The sequence below is a fragment of the Podarcis tiliguerta genome (genome assembly GCF_965153285.1).
Source record: "Podarcis tiliguerta genome assembly, chromosome: 13".
Lineage (NCBI taxonomy): Eukaryota > Metazoa > Chordata > Lepidosauria > Squamata > Lacertidae > Podarcis > Podarcis tiliguerta.
The window spans coordinates 50,369,756-50,389,105 of record NC_139546.1 but is presented as its reverse complement, the minus strand read 5'-3'; the positions used below and the strand labels follow the sequence as shown (position 1 = coordinate 50,389,105).

Here is a 19,350-nt window from a genome sequence, read left to right as displayed (position 1 = left end):
GCTCTGTGGTTTAACCCACAGCACCACCTGTGTCCCTGCCCTTCTGGGTAGTAGCCATCAATAGCTCCCTGGACAGCTGCTGATTAGAGCGTGGGGCTGATGATGCCGAGGTTGCAGGTTCGATCCTGACTTCATATTCCTGTATTGCAGGGGGTTGGACTGGATAGCCCCTCTTCTAATTCTACAGTTCTACGATTCCCCTACATGAATTTGTCCAGTCCTCTTTTAAAGCCTTCTAGAGCAGTGGCAGAGAGTTCCACAGATTAACTATGCACTGGGTGAAGGAGGACTTTCTTTTATCTTCCCTGAATCTGCCAACAAGGAGCTTCATGGGAAATCTATGAGTTCCAGCATTAGGAGAGAGGGATAATTCCCACCCACCCCTCTATCCACTTTCATAATGCCATGCAGTTTTATAAACTTCCATCACTTCTTACTTATCTTTTCTCTAGGGGAAATCATTTTAATTTATTGCAATTATTCATTGCATTTAGATCCCACCTTTTTTTCCTCCAAGGAGGGGCTCAAATTCCCGGCTCTCCCCTCCTCGCTTAATCCCTGTGAGTTAAATTAGGCAGCGAAGCAGCGCTTGACCTGAAATGTCACTCAGTCAGTTTCATGGGGATTCGAACCCAGGTGTCCCTGGCCCTAGTCCAGGGGTAGGGAACCTAAGGCCCATGGGCCACAAGCGGCCCACGGGGGTTGTTTAACCGGCCCTGAACCGAGCCGCCTGCTCGGCGAGTCCCCACATGCTGCGCTAAAGTGGCGCAGCGCTGCGCAGGGACTCACTTCCGCAGCGCCAGAAATTGCTCCTGTGCAGATGCAGACGCCGGAAATTGCAGGCGCGATCCGGCCCACGGAAGAATCTCTGCTGGAGTGAGCCGGCCCAGGCGAGCTAAACCTTGCCGACCCCTGTCTGATGCTCTAACCACTGCGCCACACTGCCTCTCATTGCAAAACAGCTAATAAAGTAGAATGGTGTGTCCAACATAGATCTGTTGATAATGCACTGCTATTGCTGTAGTACCCTTGCAGAAAATAATCACACTCCCCACCACCAAAAAAGCACAGAAATCAAACTATACGCCTGATAAAATTAACCACACAGCTGAACTCTCCAGGGCTCCAGCTGTACCTCTTCCCCTGCTCCTAGGACTTGCCGATCAGAAGGTCGGCTGTTCGAATCCCCGCGACGGGGTGAGCTCCCGTTGCTCAGTCCCAGCTCCTGCCAACCTAGCAGTTCGAAAGCACGTCAAAGTGCAAGTAGATAAATAGGTACCGCTCCAGCGGGAAGGTAAACGCCGTTTCCGTGCGCTGCTCTGGTTCGCCAGAAGCGGCTTAGTCATGCTGGCCACATGACCAGAAGCTGTACGCCGGCTCCCTCAGCCAGTAAAGCCAGATGAGTGCTGCAACCCCAAAGTCATCCGCAACTGGACTTAACGGTCAGGGGTCCCTTTACCTTTACCTTTTAAAGAGGTATCTAAAGCCATTTGCAAGGGACATGGGTGGTGCTGTGGGTTAAACCACAGAGCCTAGGACTTGCCAATCAGAAGGTCGGCGGTTCGAATCCCCATTATGGGGTGAGCTCCCGTTGCTCTGTCCCTGCTCCTGCCAACCTAGCAGTTCGAAAGCACGTCAAGTGCAAGTAGATAAATAGGTACCTCTCCGGCGGGAAGGTAAACTGCGTTTTCGTGCGCTGCTCTGGTTCGCCAGAAGCGGCTTAGTCATGCTGGCCACATGACCCGGAAAAACTGCGGACAAACGCCGGCTCCCTCGGCCAGTAAAGCCAAATGAGCGCCGCAACCCCAAAGTCATCCGCAACTGGACTTAACGGTCAGGGGTCCCTTTACCTTTACCTTTTAAAGAGGTATCTAAAGCCATTTGCAAGGGACGTGGTGGCGCTGTGGGTTAAACCACAGAGCATAGGACTTGCTGATCAGAAGGTCGGCGGTTCGAATCCCCGCAATGACGGGGTGAGCTCCCGTTGCTCGGTCCCTGCTCCTGCCCACCTAGCAGTTCGAAAGCACGTCAAAGTGCAAGTAGATAAATAGGTACTGCTCCGGCGGGAAGGTAAACAGTGTTTCCGTGCGCTGCTCTGGTTCGCCAGAAGCGGCTTAGTCATGCTGGCCACATGACCCGGAAGCTGTACGCCGGCTCCCTCGGCCAATAAAGCGAGATGAGCGCCGCAACCCCAGAGTCAACCACGACTGGACCTAATGGTCAGGGGTCCCTTTACTCACCCTTCCACCAGGAGGCCTTGTCCCGGCCAGCACAGCCACAGGGGATGAAATTGTGGACTGGAGTTTTTCTGTCTTCACACTTCCAAGAAACCTGGGGCTTTCGAGCAACTGGCGGAGAATCTGGGCTTCACCCCAGAGGCACCGTCTCGGCCAGGACAAAGTCTCCTCCGCCGGTGTCCTTAAATCATCTTCACTCCTCACCCAATAGACTTCTTCATTTGTGCAACTCTGTTTTTCCAGACGCCACAATCGATGAGGTTGACTACGTCTGTGCGCTGGGATCTGAGCAATTTGGGTGGACGGACTTGGGCTGCGTCCAAATCCCGGACTCAGTCCTGCTTGGAAGCATTTTCCTTTGAGGCTTGGGAGCCCGAGGATTTTGTGGGGGTTTTTTAGTCAATCTTTATTGAGTTAAAATGAATATATCCATACAGGATTTGGCATTACAAGCTTACAACATAAGAAAGAAAGAAAAGGAAAACGCAAGATAAGGACAAGTGTATAAAAATCAAGGGGAAAAGGAGTGAAAAAACATACGTGATTATGGAATTCCTCAACATTAAGTATTTTGTTAATGCAATGATTATTCACACAATTAGAAATAAAAAGTGATGCAAACATTTAAAAAGTCTTCCAAGTATTCTCATTGTATTTTATCTGTTATATACATTATACCACACAGTTACCTGTTTCTTGTGATTTTTTATTGTACCTCAGTTGCCTTATATGAATTTCAAGGATCAGTCGAATTCTGCCAGGAGATTTCTGTTTACACCATAGTTTTTAAAGTATTCTTTATATATTCTCCATTCCTCATAGACTCTTTGTTTTGTCTGACCTCTAACTCTTCCTGTCATCTTTGCCCGAGGATTTTGGGTGGGTGATTGATACGTACGGGCCTGTAAGTTGCCCGGCAACAAGGGAGCGACATCTGTAATCAGCATCGGCTTAGAGCAGCCCACCAGATATGTTGGACTACAACTCCCATCGTCCAGAGTCAGCTTAGCCAATTGTCGTGGATGATGGCAGTTGTAGTCTGGCAACATCCAGAAACCCCAGGTTGAAAAACACTGGCTTCGAGAAATCATTGCCCTCCAGAAATTATGGACTACAGCTCCCAACATTCTGAGTTAGCTAAGACAATTGCTTTTAAGGAAAGGGCTGGCACTGTTTTTATTTTAATGATCTCTGTGTTTCAATAGGGAATTGTAGTCCAAAACATCCAGCGGGCACAAGGTTGGCAAAGGCTGTCTATTTTGCAACGAGAAAACTATCCCTCGGGGCTTTAACAAACCATAGACTGCTCAGATCAAAATTACAAGACACCGTCTGGTTCGAAAGCAGCTACCGTATTTTTCGCTCTATAAGACGCACCAGACCACAAGACGCACCTAGTTTTTGGAGGAGGAAAAGAAGAAAATAAATATTCTGAATCTCGGAAGCCAGAACTGCAAGAGGGATCGCTGCGCAGTGAAAGCAGCAATCCCTCTTGCTGTTCTGGCTTCTGGGATAGCTGCGCAGCCTGCATTTGCTCCATAAGACGCACACAAATTTCCCCTTACTTTTTAGGAGGGAAAAAGTGATTCTTATAGAGCAAAAAATACGGTAAATCGAAATCACAAGTTCATTCCTAACTCTAAATTAACTTCGGATGCATGTAAAAGGATAAATCAAAACCATTTTCTCCTCCCTGGCAGGGCGAGTTAGTTAAATTCATCATTTTAAATGCCAACAGAGGGAGCGTAATAGATAATGTCGAAATCGTTTGTTGATAGCAGGGCCCCTGTAATGGTGACAGGTTTATTAGCGATTTAATAACCAAAAAATGGAGCCTGCAGGCAGGGACTATCTTGCATTTATTGATCTTGTGTAATTCTTGGAAGCTCTTTGGTGAAAAAGAAAGGTGTTTTTTTTTAAAAAAACCCCACTTTAAATACTGTAATATTATTTGATGTAAACATTAGACGCAGTGGCTGGCAGAGTCCCTGGCAGATGGTCATAGCGTTATAAAGACTAGGCCTAGCCGCCTGAGAAACAGTCTTTATCCAAATGTGATTTGGGTTTTAAACGCAGTATGAGGTAGTCTCTGTGGAAGTATATTGCGTTTAATTATGGGGTATCAGAGTTTTTAGGGGGTTAACCAGGCTGGGATAGCAGACTTGTTGGTTTTTGAATGCCTGACGTAGATTTTTTCAATTTCGTCGTTCTGTATGGGACAATGACAATAAAGATTATCGTGTCGTATCGTCATCTAACCTCTGTTTAAAATCCTCCAGAAAACGAGAGGCCACCACTTTCCAGGGTCATAAAGTAAAGGTAAAGGGACCCCTGACCATTAGGTCCAGTCGTGGCCGACTCTGGGGTTGCGGCGCTCATCTCGCTTTACTGGCCGAGGGAGCCGGCATACAGCTTCCGGGTCATGTGGCCAGCAGGACTAAGCCGCTTCTGGCAAACCAGAGCAGCACACGGAAACGCCGTTTACCTTCCCGCCGGAGCGGTACCTATTGATCTACTTGCACTTTGATGTGCTTTTGAACTGCTAGGTTGGCAGGAGCAGGGACCGAGCAACGGGAGCTCACCCCGTCGTGGGGATTTGAACCGCCAACCTTCTGATCGGCAAGTCCTAGGCTCTGTGGTTTAACCCACAGGGCCACCTGCGTCCTAGAATCATAGAAATTGTAGTTTGAAGGGAACCCTGAGGGTCATCTAGATCAAACCCCCTTCGATGGAGGTCACAGCGAAAGAATCCCTGACAGATGGCTGTCCAACCTCTGCTTAAAAACCTCCCCTCTTGTGGGGAGTCTGTTCCACCGTCAAACAGCTCCTACCGTCAGAAAGTTCTTCCTAATGTTAAGTCAGATTGGCCTTTCTTGCAATTTGAGTCCGTTGGTTTGGATCCTGCAGGAGAAAACAAGCTTGCTCCATCTTCCTCGCGACAGCCCTTTGGGTATTTTTTTAGATGGCTGTCCTCACGAATGGATGGCAGCTGCAGGAATTTTTCACGCCAGAGTGGCGCATGCTCTGGTTATCTCCTGCCTGGACTACTGCAATGCGCTCTATGTGGGGCTACCTTTGAAGGTGACCCGGAAACTACAACTAATCCAGAATGCGGCAGCTAGAATGGGGACTGGGAGTGGCCGCCGAGACCACATAAGGACCTACATTGGCTCCCAGTACGTTTCCGAGCACAATTCAAAGTGTTGGTGCTGACCTTGAAAGCCCTAAACGGCCTCAAAGGCCCAGTAGACCTGAAGGAGCGTCTCCATCCCCATCGTTCTGCCCGGACACTGAGGTCCAGCTCCGAGGGCTTTCTGGCAGTTCCTTCACTGCGAGAAGTGAGGTTGCAGGGAACCAGGAAGAGGGCCTTCTCGGTGGTGGCGCCCGCCCTGTGGAACTCCCTCCCACAAGATGTCAAAGAGAAAAGCAACTAAATAATAAATTGTTGTTGTTGTTGTTTCCAGGAGAGGGGGAAGTGAATAAAACACTGAAAGGATGGAGCAGCCCCATTTCTCAGCAGAAAACCCCCCTGAAAATAGTACCTGCAGATTTTGCCTTATTTCTCGGGTTTTAAGGAAGCTAAAAACTTGCGCTTTTATTAAAAATATATATATATATGTTGAGAATTTGGGTATTGTTGTGCATGAGGCGGGGGGCAAATGATGGGATTTGCAGTCCAAAATGTCCATGTTTTTTTCCTCTGCGCAGTTGTGTGTGTGAATTAACTGCATCTCTGCAGCTGCTGTTTGAGAATGAAAACACCAATCACGGTATTCCTGCGTCATCTTTGACTTTCAAATATCCCAGGAAGCGGCATCGAGGAAACGTTCACCTAGGAGGCCATAGTCTGAATCAGGCGTGTCAGCTTAATGGGCTAACCTCAGGACTCCCTCAGGTCCTGCCCCCTTGAGGTCTAGAAACTTGGAAAGTTGTGAAGATGATGGAGTTTATGGAGCTGGCTGATCTCACCGGGAGAATCCGCGACCAGAAAGAAGAGGAACACCAAGAAGATTGGAAGAAATTCAAAGACTATTTGAATAAATATTGTAACATTAAAGATATGTAATCACTTGAAAGAATCAATTAGGCCTAGGATTAAATTGGGATTAAATATATAAATAAGAAAATGTACGAAATGAAAAGTTAGGAAATACGATTATGACTGTGATATGGTTTATGAAATAATGATATTGGAAACTGCTATATATAATTACTAAGAAATTCAGATGGAAGAGATTTGAGGAAGCCAGATAATATGTTTATGAAGATGGATCTTAATTAATTAATTAAGTGTCAGTCAAGTGATGATCTGTTGTATTGTATGTTTTATATTCTTTTTTCTCTTTCTTTTCCCCCCTGTTTCATTCTTTTCCCTTTATTATCGTTAATTCTTTCTTTTTTGTTATGTTTATGTATTGAAAACAATAAATATTATTGTGAAGAGGGAAAAAAAGAAACTTGGAAAGTTGACAGCAGGGCACCAAATTTCACCACCAACAGCTGTTTTATCTGAACGCTTTACAGAACACATGATACACATTCCTCTTCAACCAGGCCTATCACAGAATCTATCATAGAATTTTAAGAAGGGACCCTGAGAGTCATTCTGCAATGTGGGAATGTCCTTTTAAATGTGGCTTCAAGTGCGGGGGTGGGTATTGGTTTGTTCGCTTGTTCGTTGCCTTTTTTATTTTGTCTTTTCACCACCCGGAGCTCTACGGATGAAAGGTGGTATTCCAATTTAATAAGAACACAGTTACCTCTAGAAAAGTCCTGTATGCTCAAAGACTTTGCACCTGTCCATTGGGAGAGATAGGAAGCCCAGAACACCTGTTCTTTAGATGTCCCTTTTATGAAGAGGCACGTAGTAAGATCATTGATCCCCTACTGGCGAGGCTCACCGACCTCCCGCAAAAGCAAAAATTTGACCTTTTCCTGTTAGGCAAAGATCAGAAGATGTATGAAACTGATAGAAAAGACTGACAAAATCCGAGACCAGGGGGAAGAGACGGTGGGAAAAGATTGGGAATTTTTTAAAAATGTTATTTAGAGTAATATAGCATAATTAAGGAATGTTGGGAAATGGTGGAATGAAATTACATGACTTTAGTAGAAATATGATAAGGATTTAAGTACAGATAAATTTTAAGATTTCGATGGTAAGATAAGGTTAAAATAAATTAAGACAACTAAATGATAGAAAGCAGTGAAAGATGGAAAGGATTTGCTGATTTAATTATTAGCTGGAATACAAAAATGGGAGGTGGGAGGAGGTCGAGGAAATAAGTCATTGAAAGATAAAGATATGGAAAATGGGTGTGTTTTTAAATGTTTTTGCTTTTTCTTGTTGTGTTGATATATTGCTTTTTTCCCCTTTTATTTTTGATGTATTGTCTATTAATTTTCTTTTTTATTGTCTTTTTCTTTTTTTTTTCTTCTGTAACTATAAAACCTTTAATAAATATTATTTCAAAAAAAAAAAAAAAAATCAGATGACCTGGATGGTCGCCAGATTCTGTGTACACATCTGTAGGCGCAGACCACCGCCCAACTCAAAATAGTCCGGCATGAAAATCCCCAAACTCGGTTCTATGGGGGACTCTGAGTCAACTCCCTTGGATAGTTTATTGTTGTACATTGTTTCTAAATTTATTGCTGTACATTGTTTTAATTGTCTGTTTTACTTCTGTGACTATACCCCCATGGGTGTTTTATAAGCTGGTCTCCGACCGTAATAAATTATCTTATCTAAACACAGTTAGCTAGAGGCAGCAAAGTGTGAGCCGTGGGGCTGAAATAACCAGTACCGTCCTTCGCCAGAGAGCGGTGTAACTATCTTTCGGAGGAACGGAGGATAGTGAGTCAGTCGAGGACACGGGTTATTATACTCTGCTGCTGAAGATTGGACTAAAGATATCTTCTGTCCAAAGTATGTGCGTCAGCCTTTTAGGGTCTAAAAAGCACAGTAACCTAAGCCGTGTTGTAGCAAGGCAGTCCTCAGCTTCCCAGAATCCCGACTTTAACACCCTCTCTACCATTTTGGGATGGTGTTTGCCCCCCCCCCAAAAAAATCTTAGGGTCGTGGTCCCCAGGCCTGGCCTGCAGATTTTGCCAAGGAACCAGAGTGTCTGTTCATTTCCCCATTAGTGATGTCGTCAGCAAGGCAGCTATGAAAAGTAAGCTTTGCAAGACGTCAGTTGCCAGCCGACTTGAAAGTTAAAGGTAAAGGGACCCCTGACCGTTAGGTCCAGTCGTGGCCGAATCTGGGGTTGCGGCGCTCATCTCGCTTTACAGGCCGAGGGAGCTGGCGTACAGCTTCCGGGTCATGTGGCCAGCAGGACTAAGCCGCTTCTGGCGAACCAGAGCAGCGCACGGAAACGCCATTTACCTTCCCACCGGAGCGGTACCTATTTATCTACTTGCACTTTAACGTGCTTTCGAACTGCTAGGTTGGCAGGAGCAGGGACCGAGCAATGGGGGCTCACCCCGTCGCGGGGATTCGAACCGCCGACCTTCTGATTGGCAAGTCCTCGGCTCTATGGTTTAACCCACAGCACCACCCATGGAAAATTTGCAAAAAGAGCCACAGATCAGTTGAGTCTTGCAAGAGAGCGAATAAACTTAAGAGAGTTTGCAAGAGAGTGAATGAACCTAAGGTCCGGGGGGGGGGCAAGTCTGGCCCTCCAGCTCTTTCTGGCCCTCAAAATCCTCCCCCCAGGCGGCACCCGTTGCTTCACACACACCTCAAATGTTTCCAGCTGGCTGGGTTGTGTCTTCTGATCTTGACTTCTGCCTATACGGAGGACGGAGACTGGAATTTGTCTATGCATAAAACCAGCCTCCATCACAAAGGTAAATTTGCACCAGTTGCTCCACCCACTTTCACCTCTGGCCATGCCCACCGCTGGCACCCGGCCCTCAGCAGGTTGCCCAGAATGGAAAACGGCGGAAGGTCGTGTGGAAGAAGGTCGGCGGTTCGAATCCCCGCGACGGGGTGAGCTCCTGTTGCTCGGTCCCTGCTCCTGCCAACCTAGCAGTTCGAAAGCACGTCAAAGTGCAAGTAGATAAATAGGTACCGCTCCGGCGGGAAGGGAAACGGCATTTCCATGCGCTGCTCTGGTTCGCCAGAGGCGGCTTAGTCCTGCTGGCCACATGACCCGGAAGCTAGACGCTGGCTCCCTCGGCCAATAAAGTGAGATGAGCGCCGCAACCCCAGAGTCGGCCACGACTGGACCTAATGGTCGGGGTCCCTTTACCTTTACCCACTTACCAGTGGTTCCTGCCTTGCCGGGGTGGGGGTGGGCTGGAAGGCCTTTGGGGGTCCCTTCCAACTGTACCATTCTGAGAGTCCCATTGGGTTCATTCACTGCCTAGGCAGTGCGGTTCAGTGGTTAGAGTGGAACCTGGGAGACCAGGGTTTAAATTCCCCATGAAGCTCCCTGGGAGCCCTTAGGCTCTCAGCCTGGTCTGCCTTACAGGTTCGTTGTGCGGAATAAATGAAGGGGCTGGGGGAGAACCACGTACCACCTTGAGCCCCCACAAAAGGTGGGATATAAATGCAAAAAGTAAATACCGTATTTTTCGCTCTATAAGATGCACCAGACCACAAGACGCACCTAGTTTTTGGAGGAGGAAAACAAGGAAAAAAATATTCTGAATCCCAGAAGCCAGAACAGCAAGAGGGATCGCTGCACAGTGAAAGCAGCAATCCCTCTTGCTGTTCTGGCTTCTGGGATAGCTGCGCAGCCTGCATTCGCTCCATAAGACGCACACACATTTCCCCTTACTTTTTAGGAGGGAAAAAGTGAGTCTTATAGAGCAAAAAATACGGTAACTGCCTTAATATTATTTTTTTTGCTTCCTATCCCTTTTTCCTCTCGTTTGTTTTCCATGCAAATTTAGGACTGGGAAACTTATGGGTGAAAGTGTTGAGCCGGGCCAATTCCTCTCCCCTCGCCGGCTGCAAGCTTTCTGGCTTAAAGGATAATGATTTTATTGCAGAGGGGAAAAACAAGTTCCAAAGGGTGAGATTCTGGGCCGTGGAGAGGGGCCCAGCACACCCGAAGGCCTCAAAGTCCACCAGGTGGCTTCGAGGTCAGCTGCTTGCCGAATTTGCCTGAGATCATCCTTGCCTTCCCTCTTCCAGCTCTCTAGAGCAGAGGTGCCCTCCAGCCGTTTTCGACATATGTATTTGCAGCCACAAAGCAGCAAAATATGTTTTTTGCATTGCTGGGATTGGGCTGGGGGACTCCTTTGAGACTCTCCAAACTCTGTTCAGAAACAGAGTTGGCGACGCTCCTTTCGAGAACTGAATGGAGACTTTGAGTCCTGTGGAACTCTCTGCCACTAGATTCAGTAGCACTGTTTCAACTTTTAAATGCCTGCTGAAAATTTGACCAGGCCTACGCAGGCAATGAAGAATACGGCTTCCACAAGGGTTAACTGGCGCCTGTTTTTTACTTTATACATATGTGTGTCTTTGCTGTACGGTTTTCCTAGAATTGTAGCGTCGGGAGGGGACCCAACGGTCATCTAGCCCAACCCCCTGCAATTCATAGCTGCCAACTTTCCCCCTTTTTTAAGGGAAATTCCCCGTATTCCGAATAGGATTCCTCACAAGAAAAGGGAAAAGTTGACAGCTATGCTGCAATGCATTTCTGTTGTAAACCACTTTGTTATTTTTAAATGAAATAGAACCTTATTTTTTAAATAAATAAATACAATAAAATAATGTATTCCCTTAGGGCACTCTTTGCCAACCTGATATTTTGGACAACTGCAATGGGCAAGGGATAATGGGATTTGTGGTTTGCAACCATCGGAAGGCGCCAGATTCTCAACCAAATGCTTCATTTCCCGAACTACCGTATTTTTTGCTCTATATGACTCACTTTTTCCCTCCTAAAAAGGGGAAATGTGTGTGCGCCTTATGGAGCGAATGCAGGCTGCGCAGCTGTCCCAGAAGCCAGAATAGCAAGAGGGATTGCTGCTTTCACTGCGCAGCGATCCCTCTTGCTGTTCTGGCTTCTGAGATTCAGAATATTTTTTCCCCTGTTTTCCTCCTCCAAAAACTAGCTGCGTCTTGTGGTCTGGTGCGTCTTATAGAGCGAAAAATACGGTATGTTTCCCAAACAAAATGAAAGGGCTCAAGGGTGATTCACTAACCCCACTCCCCGCAAACATTTATAACAGTGGGTGGCTAACTTGCACACCCTCCAGATGTTGGACTCTGACCCCCCCAACATGTGGCCACAGGTGAGAGTTTGAGAACATCTGGAAAGCCCCCCAAAGATCAGCCACCCCCTCCTCGCAAGAGGTGATCAGATGAACAGCTCGTGCCATTTTCGCTGCGGATTTTATTTTCGCAAACTGCCGGAATGACCAAATTAATAAATTAAGAACAAATACGGCCGCAGACTGCAGAAAACAGTTCCGTCAAAACGTCACGTTTTTAATCCTAAATTGAAGGGGAGGGGGGAAGGAGTCACATTTCGGAGTTTACAATGGACGCTCCGATCCGTCCTCCCTTGCGGAAAGCTGCAAAATTGACCCCCACGATTGCTTGAAGGGAGATTGGCGGATGCTACGAGAGACGGCGGCTCTGCTAGCCGAACGGAGGGTGTTAAGGGGTCGGCGTTTACTATTTCAGGGGTCTGCGGATTGACCGGGTTCCGGGATACTGAAGTCCCTCCCCTACGAGCGTCCTGGAATGTTAAAATGCTACGAGGGTCTTTTCCTGGAGGTACTGAGTCACTTGCACGGGCATCGATGAGGAGCTTCGTAAAAGTTTACAGAAGGCATTCCTCTGGGGAAACCGGCCGTCCAAAGTTCGCCTCCCCGTTCGGTTGCTGGAGCGAGTCTATTTTCACGCACCTGGTCCAACCTCTGCGGGCAGCTCAGAGGAACGGTGGTGCGTTAGTTAAGGCACAGGCAAGGGAAATACTAGCTTCCACAACAAGAAAACCCGCTCAAGGACGCATCTGAACTACAGTTCCCAGCACCCTTAACAAACTACAACTCCCAGGATTATTACTTTTTGCTTTAAATGCATGGTTGGAAGACGCCACCCAAACCTTCTCACCCCACGCTGGTCCCAACAAGATTATTCTCTCTAGTCCTGGAGTAGCCAATGTGCTCCTCTGGATATTGTTGGACTACAACGCCCATCATCCACTGTTAACAGCCAGGGATGATGGGAGCTGTAGTCTAGCAATGTACGGAGGGCCTCAGGTCCTCCATTCTTGTTCTTTAACCTTTGCCCACCGCACAGATGTTGGACTACAACTCCCACCACCCACAGCCAGCTTAGCCAACAGCCAAGGATGATGGGCGTTGTAGTCTAGCAACACCTGGCTGGGAAAGGCTGATCAGCTCTTGGTCAGCGGCTCTTCTGTCTCAGGCATGGCCTTGTAAGGGTGGCAGTCGTGGGGAGAGAGGACCCCCACGGGAGCAGTTGCTGATGCCAAGAGGGTGCCCTCGCCAGCTTCCATTTTGGCACTGGGTTCTGGCACAGACGGCGGGGCAAGGCAGCTGGAGAAGTTGGGCAGAGTCATCAGGACGAGGCTTCCGGCGAACATGAACGACCCGGCCGCTAAGAAAGAAGCAACGTAGTCACCCGTTGCGTCCCTCAGCCAACCTGGAAGAGAAAGGAAGAGCGACCTAGAACAACCTAGAACAGTCGGTGCCAACCTTTGCCCTCCAGATGTTTTGCACTGTAGTTCCTGTCAGCCCCAGCCAGTGGTTACAGACGGGAAGAGGTGAGGTCCCAAACACCTGAAGGGTATGAGATTGGGGAAGGGCGGTCTAGAACATAACCCTCAAGACACACCTAGAACATAATAACTGGCAGTGCCATCACTTTGCCCAGAAAGGGCTGTTTAGAGCAGTGTTTCTCAACCTGTGGGTCCCCAGATGTTGTTGGACTACAACTCCCATCATTCCTCGCCAGCATGACCAGTGGTCAAGGATGATGGGAGTTGTAGTCCAACAACATCTGGGGACCCACACGTTGAGAACCGCTGGTTTAGAGGCAGATACTCCCAGGTCCATATCAAGGTAGGCCTTGGAGAGACTCTTGGTGAACCGCAGCTAGTCATGCACTACAACTCCCATCAGCCCCTGCCAGAAGGGTCAGTGGTCAAGGATGATGGGATTTGTAGTCCAATGACGTCTGGGGACTCAAGTTTGGGAAAGCCTGCTCTACTGCAAAGTTCTTCAGTCCCGATGCCCCCCACCTAGATGTTGTTGGACTACAACTCCCATCATCCTGAGTCAACTGACTTGATTTCTCGTGAATGATGGGCGCTGCAGTACGACGGGAACCGTGTTGGCTACCCGCTGGCGCAGGCCACACGAAGGTAAGTGGACCCCCTGACAGAGGGCCATTCCTCTGTTCCTATCTCGCTCTTTGAGCTGGGAACCAAATGCAACTGCGTAGGAAACCCACTTCGCCTCCCTGTGGAGACAGAGATTTATTTGGAACATGTTCAGCCACACACACCTCTTAACCCAGTTTCTTCCGATCTAGAAGCTGCAAACCTGCTTTTATCAAGGCCTGGCATGGAACCAATTATTTGTGAGGAGCTAAAAGGCTCATTTAAGGGACATGGGTGGCACTGTGGGTTAAACCACAGAGCCTAGGACTTGCCGATCAGAAGGTTGGCGGTTCGAATCCCTGTGACGAGGTGAGCTCCCGTTGCTCGGTCCCTGCTCCTGCCCACCTAGCAGTTCGAAAGCACGTCAAAGTGCAAGTAGATAAATAGGTACCGCTCCGGCGGGAAGGTAAATGGTGTTTCCGTGTGCTACTCTGGTTCGCCAGAAGCGGCTTAGTCCTGCTGGCCACATGACCCGGAAGCTGTACGCCGGCTCCCTCGGCCAATAAAGCGAGATGAGCGCCGCAACCCCAGAGTCGGCCACGACTGGACCAAATGGTCAGGGGGCCCTTTACCTTAAAAGGCTCATTTATGTACCGGAACAGTTAATACGGGAGGAAAATGCAGGCCAGGATCAGAGCCACGTGCAGTGGTTGCGAGTGTCAGAATAGGACCTGGGAGAGGCCGGCGTTCAAATCCCCACTCGGCCGTGAAGCTCACTGGGAGACCTTGGGCCATAGCTGTCAACGCTTCCCTTTTTTAAAGGGAAATTCCCTTATTCCGAATAGGATTCCTCGCAAGAAAAGGGGGAAGTTGACAGCTAGACACCGGGAATGCCCATTGCAGATGCCCACTTCGGAAAGGGGATGCTGCTGCGCTAGGAACATGGAAAGGTGCCCTGCCAGGATCATGCCTCTTGGATAGATTCCTGCATTGCAGTGGGTTGGCCTAGATGACCCTAGTGGTCCTTTCCAACTGCTACAATTCTACAATTCTGCATTCTTTTTTTAAAATTACAGTGGTAAGGTAAAGGTAAAGGGACCCCTGACCATTAGGTCCAGTCATGGCCGACTCTGGGGTTGTGGCGCTCATCTCGCTTTATTGGCCGAGGGAGCCAGCGTTCAGCTTCTGGGTCATGTGGCCAGCAGGACTAAGCCGCTTCTGGCGAACCAGAGCAGCGCACGGAAACGCCGTTTACCTTCCCGCCGAAGCGGTACCTATTTATCTACTTGCACTTTGACGTGCTTTCGAACTGCTAGGTTGGCAGGAGCAGGGACCGAGCAACGGGAGCTCAGCCTGTCATGGGGATTCAAACCACCGACCCTCTAATCGGCAAGCCCTAGGCGCTGTGGTTTATCCCACAGCACCACCTGTGTCCCTTAAACGGCTAGGTAAAGGTAAAGGGAACCCGACCATTAGGTCCAGTCGTGGCCGACTCTGGGGTTGCGGCGCTCATCTCGCTTTATTGGCCGAGGGAGCCGGCGTCCAGCTTCCAGGTCATGTGGCCAGCATGACTAAGCCGCTTCTGGCGAACCAGAGCAGCGCACGGAAACGCCATTTACCTTCCCGCCAGAGAGGTCCCTATTTATCTACTTGCGCTGGTGTGCTTTCGAACTGCTAGGTGGGCAGGAGCAGGGACCGAGCAACGGGAGCTCACCCCGTCATTGCGGGGATTCGAACCGCCTACACGGTGGGCAAATAAATGTGATAAATGGCACCACCTACCAGAAAGCGGCGCCCCCAGCAGCCCGCCAATGCTCTCGATCATCTGCAGTAGCCCCATGGAGCTGAAGATGTTGGCGATGCCCACGATCTCTGGGATAATGGAGAAGACGACGGGCGTCAGGGCCCCCGAGCAGAACCCGTAGCAGAGGCTAATGGCCACCAGCAGTGGGTAGTCGCGGCCCCACGGGACGGCCACCAAGGCCACGCCGGTCAGGAAGGTCCAGGCCACCAGAATGCGGGCCAGGCGGCATCCACGGCAGTTGGCCAGCCAGCCGGAGAAGAGGCGGCCACACAGGTCGGCCGCGGCCGCCAGCGACATGAGGAAGGCCGCCTGGTACTCGTCAAAGCCCAGCTCCCTGGCGCGAGCCACCAGGTGGACGTAGGGGACGAAGTAGCCCGTGTTGACCAGGGTGACGGCTAGGACGAACCTCATGAAGGCGAAGTGGCCCAGGAGGTGGAGGCCGAAGAGGGAGGAGAATCGCGACCAGCACGTCCCTCTCGCGCCGCGGCCCGCCGGACCGGGCAGGTCTTCCTTGAGGGTGATGGGGCGGATGAGGGCCCCGCAGACCACCAGGTTGAAGGACATGCCCGCCACGATGAGGAGGGCCCCTCGCCAGGCGTAGGTGTCCACCAGGAGCTGGAAGAGCGGCGAGAAGGCGAAGGACGAGAGGCCCACGCCCGTCAAGGCCAGGCTGGTGGCCAGCGTCCGGCGGCGCTTGAAGTACCGGGCAACCGACGCCAGGGAGGGCGTGAAGACCAGGGCCCAGCCGAAACCTGTCGAGTTGATAATAATAATAATAATAATAATAATAATAATATTCATACCCCGCCCATCTGGCTGGGTTTCCCCAGCTGTTATGTTCTGAAGTTCTCACCCTGGGCCAGCAGGGGGATACTGTAGATAGTTATGCAAATAAGGGATTGAAAGTGACTTTTTATCATATGTGGTGGACCTGCCCCAAGGTGCAAGACTTCTGGGAAAAGATATACAATGAATTGGGGGAAAATGTTGAAATATACATTTATTAAGAAACCAGAAGCCTTTCTACTTGGAATAATAGGTTTGGAATTACTCAGAAAATATGATTTTGTATGCCACAACAGCTCCTAGAATTTTGCTGGCCCAAAATTGGAAATTGCAAGAAGTCCCAACAGTGGAGGAATGGCAGATGAAGATGATGGACTTTTCGGAGCTAGCCGGAAAAATCTGTGACCAGAGGGAGGAGTGGAAGAAATTCAAAGACTATTTAGCTAAATATCTTAAGATAATGTAATTAGAATTACTTGCGAGTACCAAACAGGCCTAGGATTTGAAAATGTGACGTGCAAAATATTATGTTAAAGTTAAAAATGAAAAGAAAGTAAGATGTTCATTGACCAAGTCAATTTTATGGGGAAATAGTTTTGGAAAACGGTGGCAATGATTTATATGGAAACTCAGCTAGGGGGATTCGAGGAAGTCACCTAACAATGTTAACAAAAGTGGAATTATTATAATCAGGATAAATGTTTGTTTGTTTGACCCACCCGGGAAGAATGGCAGATGAAGCTGATAGACTACATGGAATTGGCGGAAATGACTGGCAGAATCTGAGACCAGGGAGAGGAGTCGGTGGAAGAAGACTGGAAAAAATTCAGACAATATTTACAGAAATATTGCAAAATTAATGAATGCTAGAAGAATGCTGGAATGAAGTTATATGGTTTTAGCAGAAACGTTATAAAGAATTAAGCAAAAACTGATTGTTAATGGGCTGAAGTGGAAAATTTAAAGTTAAATTGTGTTAAGATAAATTATAGAACAAAAAATGGGAAACGAGGGAAAGGATTTGCTGAAATAGCTAATTGAACTAGAATACAAAAAAGGGAGGTGTGAGGAGGTCGATGAAACAAGTAAATGAAAGGTAAAGATAAGGAAATGTTGGATGTGTTTTTAAATGTTTTTGCTTTTTTGTTATTCTGATGTATTGGGGTTTTTTTGTTTTTCCCCCTCTTTATGTATTGTTTCAAATTTTGTATTGTTTCTTTTTTCTTTTGTCTCTTTTCTGTAACTATTAAATTTCTAATAAATATGTTTGTTTGTTTGTTTGTTTGGATTTTCTTTTTCTTATCTGTTATAAATTTATGAAAAAAATTGGAAGAGAAAAAAGGAGTTTGCAAAACCAACACATAAATCTAAAATGAACAAATAACCCATTGTGTATCATGGCTATTTCCTCAGGGGAACGGCAGCCATCTTGAACCAGAGCCTGACTTTGCTTCTTCCTCAGATATCCAAGTACCCCCTTGGATATATGGCTTCTCCTTCTCTCCTCCAGATGTTTCGGACCAAAACATTTTGGAGCGGAACATCTGGAGGGTATCTGCTGTGGTTCGAAACATCTGGAGGGCATTGGCTCAGAGGAGGCTGCCTTTAAAAAATGGCGGCCATTTTCTTCAAAGACTGGCTCAACGCTCTCTCCCCTCATCTCTTTTTTTGCTAAAAAAAAAAGGACCGCCAAATAAATATATTGAGATTTTGGAAGCAATAATAATAATAATTATGCCCGGCAAGCAAAAAGATGGAAAACTAACACATCACAGTTGCAGAGTCAGGGTAAAACTCCAACAAGAGTGGATAGTTTGGGGGATAAGCAGATTTGTACGTTGATTATTTGTTATTTCATGACGTTTAGATGCTGTTTGATCGTTTAAAGACCCCAAGGTGGTTTGCAAAAATGATAAAACAATAAATTGATCAATAGGAAAAATGAATGACTTTTCAAAAAAAATGCTGGGGAAAAAATTAAAAATTGCATCGGCTTTGTAAGCATCGGGGACGGGCCTTGCTTAAGCAACACTCATAGAAATGTAGAGTTGGAAGGGATCCCTGAGGGTCATCTAGTCCAACCCCCTACAATGCAGGAATCCTGCCCCTTGGGTGGGCTCAAGGTTAACAGCCAGAGACCCATTGCACCGCTGGAGGTGTTTTTAGCAGGTGCCGAAAAGAGCACTTTGAAGGGACCTTGCCTGGTGTCAAGAGGCAGGGAGTTCCAGAGTCCACACTGAAAGATTGGTTTCTTGCAAACGATAGCAGCGCAGGTCGCGCAGTTTCAACGCACCTGAGAGGAGTCCGATGCAGAGGTACAGGTGAGCCAGGCAGGTGGCAAAGGAGGCCAGCAGGAAGCCCAGGCCCGAGAAGAAACCGCCGGCCATGACGACAGGGCGGGCCCCATAGCGAGAGCTCAAAGCGCTGCCCACCGGACCTGCCGAGGAAGAGAAAGGGATGCCGGTCACTGCATTGCTGATGCAAGGAGCAGAATCTGTTCTGAACAGGAATTCGCACCCGGCGCTGCTATGGGCTATTAGAATCACAGAATTGCAGGGTTGGAAGGAGTGGGACCCAAAAGGTCATCTGGCCCAACCCCATTGCAATTCAGAAATATGGAGCAGACCCCCCCCCATAGCACCATGTATTAATTATTATAATATTTATTTTTAATAGATATATTAGGACCAGTTTCTGATCTTTCTTTCTTTTTATAAATAATTTTTATTAATTTACAACAAAAATAAAACAAAACATACATTGTTTTCACATCCAGATTTCCCCCAGATCTTTCTTTTCTGGACTTCCTTCAGCTTTTCCGTAAATCTTTCGTAGTCATTATTAATTTACGCATTTCTTTTGTTTATATTGTCATTGTTTAGAGCTTTTTTCCTCTATTCCCTTTTAACAATACCTCTTACATTTTCACAGCGCTTTTTTAAATCCCTCTAGCGTTATTTGGCCCTCACTTATACTCTCCAGATATTCAACAAATTTTCCCCAGTCCTCTGTGAACTTTTGGTCTCTTAAGTATCTAATCTTCCCAGTCATCTTATCCAACTCAGCATAGTCTAACAGCTTCCTTCTCCATTCTTCCATTGTCGGTATCTCCTGTTGTTTCCATTTCTGAGCCAGCAACACCCTTGCAGCTGTCACTGCATACTGGATAAACTTATTATCCTTTCTTTTAATCTCTTTTCCTAAAATG

At 47.7% G+C, this 19,350-nt stretch overlaps 2 protein-coding genes across 5 annotated transcripts in view; both read right to left on the bottom strand.

Annotated features, from left to right (window-relative positions):
• The window catches only part of LOC310663011 (monocarboxylate transporter 13-like), a 129,191-nt gene that overhangs the window by 35,399 nt on the left and 74,442 nt on the right, over positions 1–19,350 (bottom strand). The gene's annotated exons all lie outside the window — the stretch shown is intronic.
• LOC310663001 (monocarboxylate transporter 13-like) overlaps positions 1–19,350 on the bottom strand; it is a 72,956-nt gene that overhangs the window by 50,749 nt on the left and 2,857 nt on the right. For 2 of the 4 annotated variants that reach the window (XM_083410468.1, XM_083410469.1), the window contains exons 4-6: positions 18,436–18,579; positions 15,335–16,108; positions 11,576–12,873 (exon numbers count right to left, since the gene is read on the bottom strand). In XM_083410468.1, coding sequence (XP_083266594.1) covers positions 12,605–12,873; positions 15,335–16,108; positions 18,436–18,579 — 1,187 coding nt within the window. In that variant the 3' untranslated portion in view covers positions 11,576–12,604. Of the gene's footprint in view, positions 1–11,575; positions 13,231–15,296; positions 16,109–18,435; positions 18,580–19,350 lie in introns of those variants that run through there. The other 2 variants (XM_083410471.1, XM_083410470.1) reach the window with 2 other exon arrangements.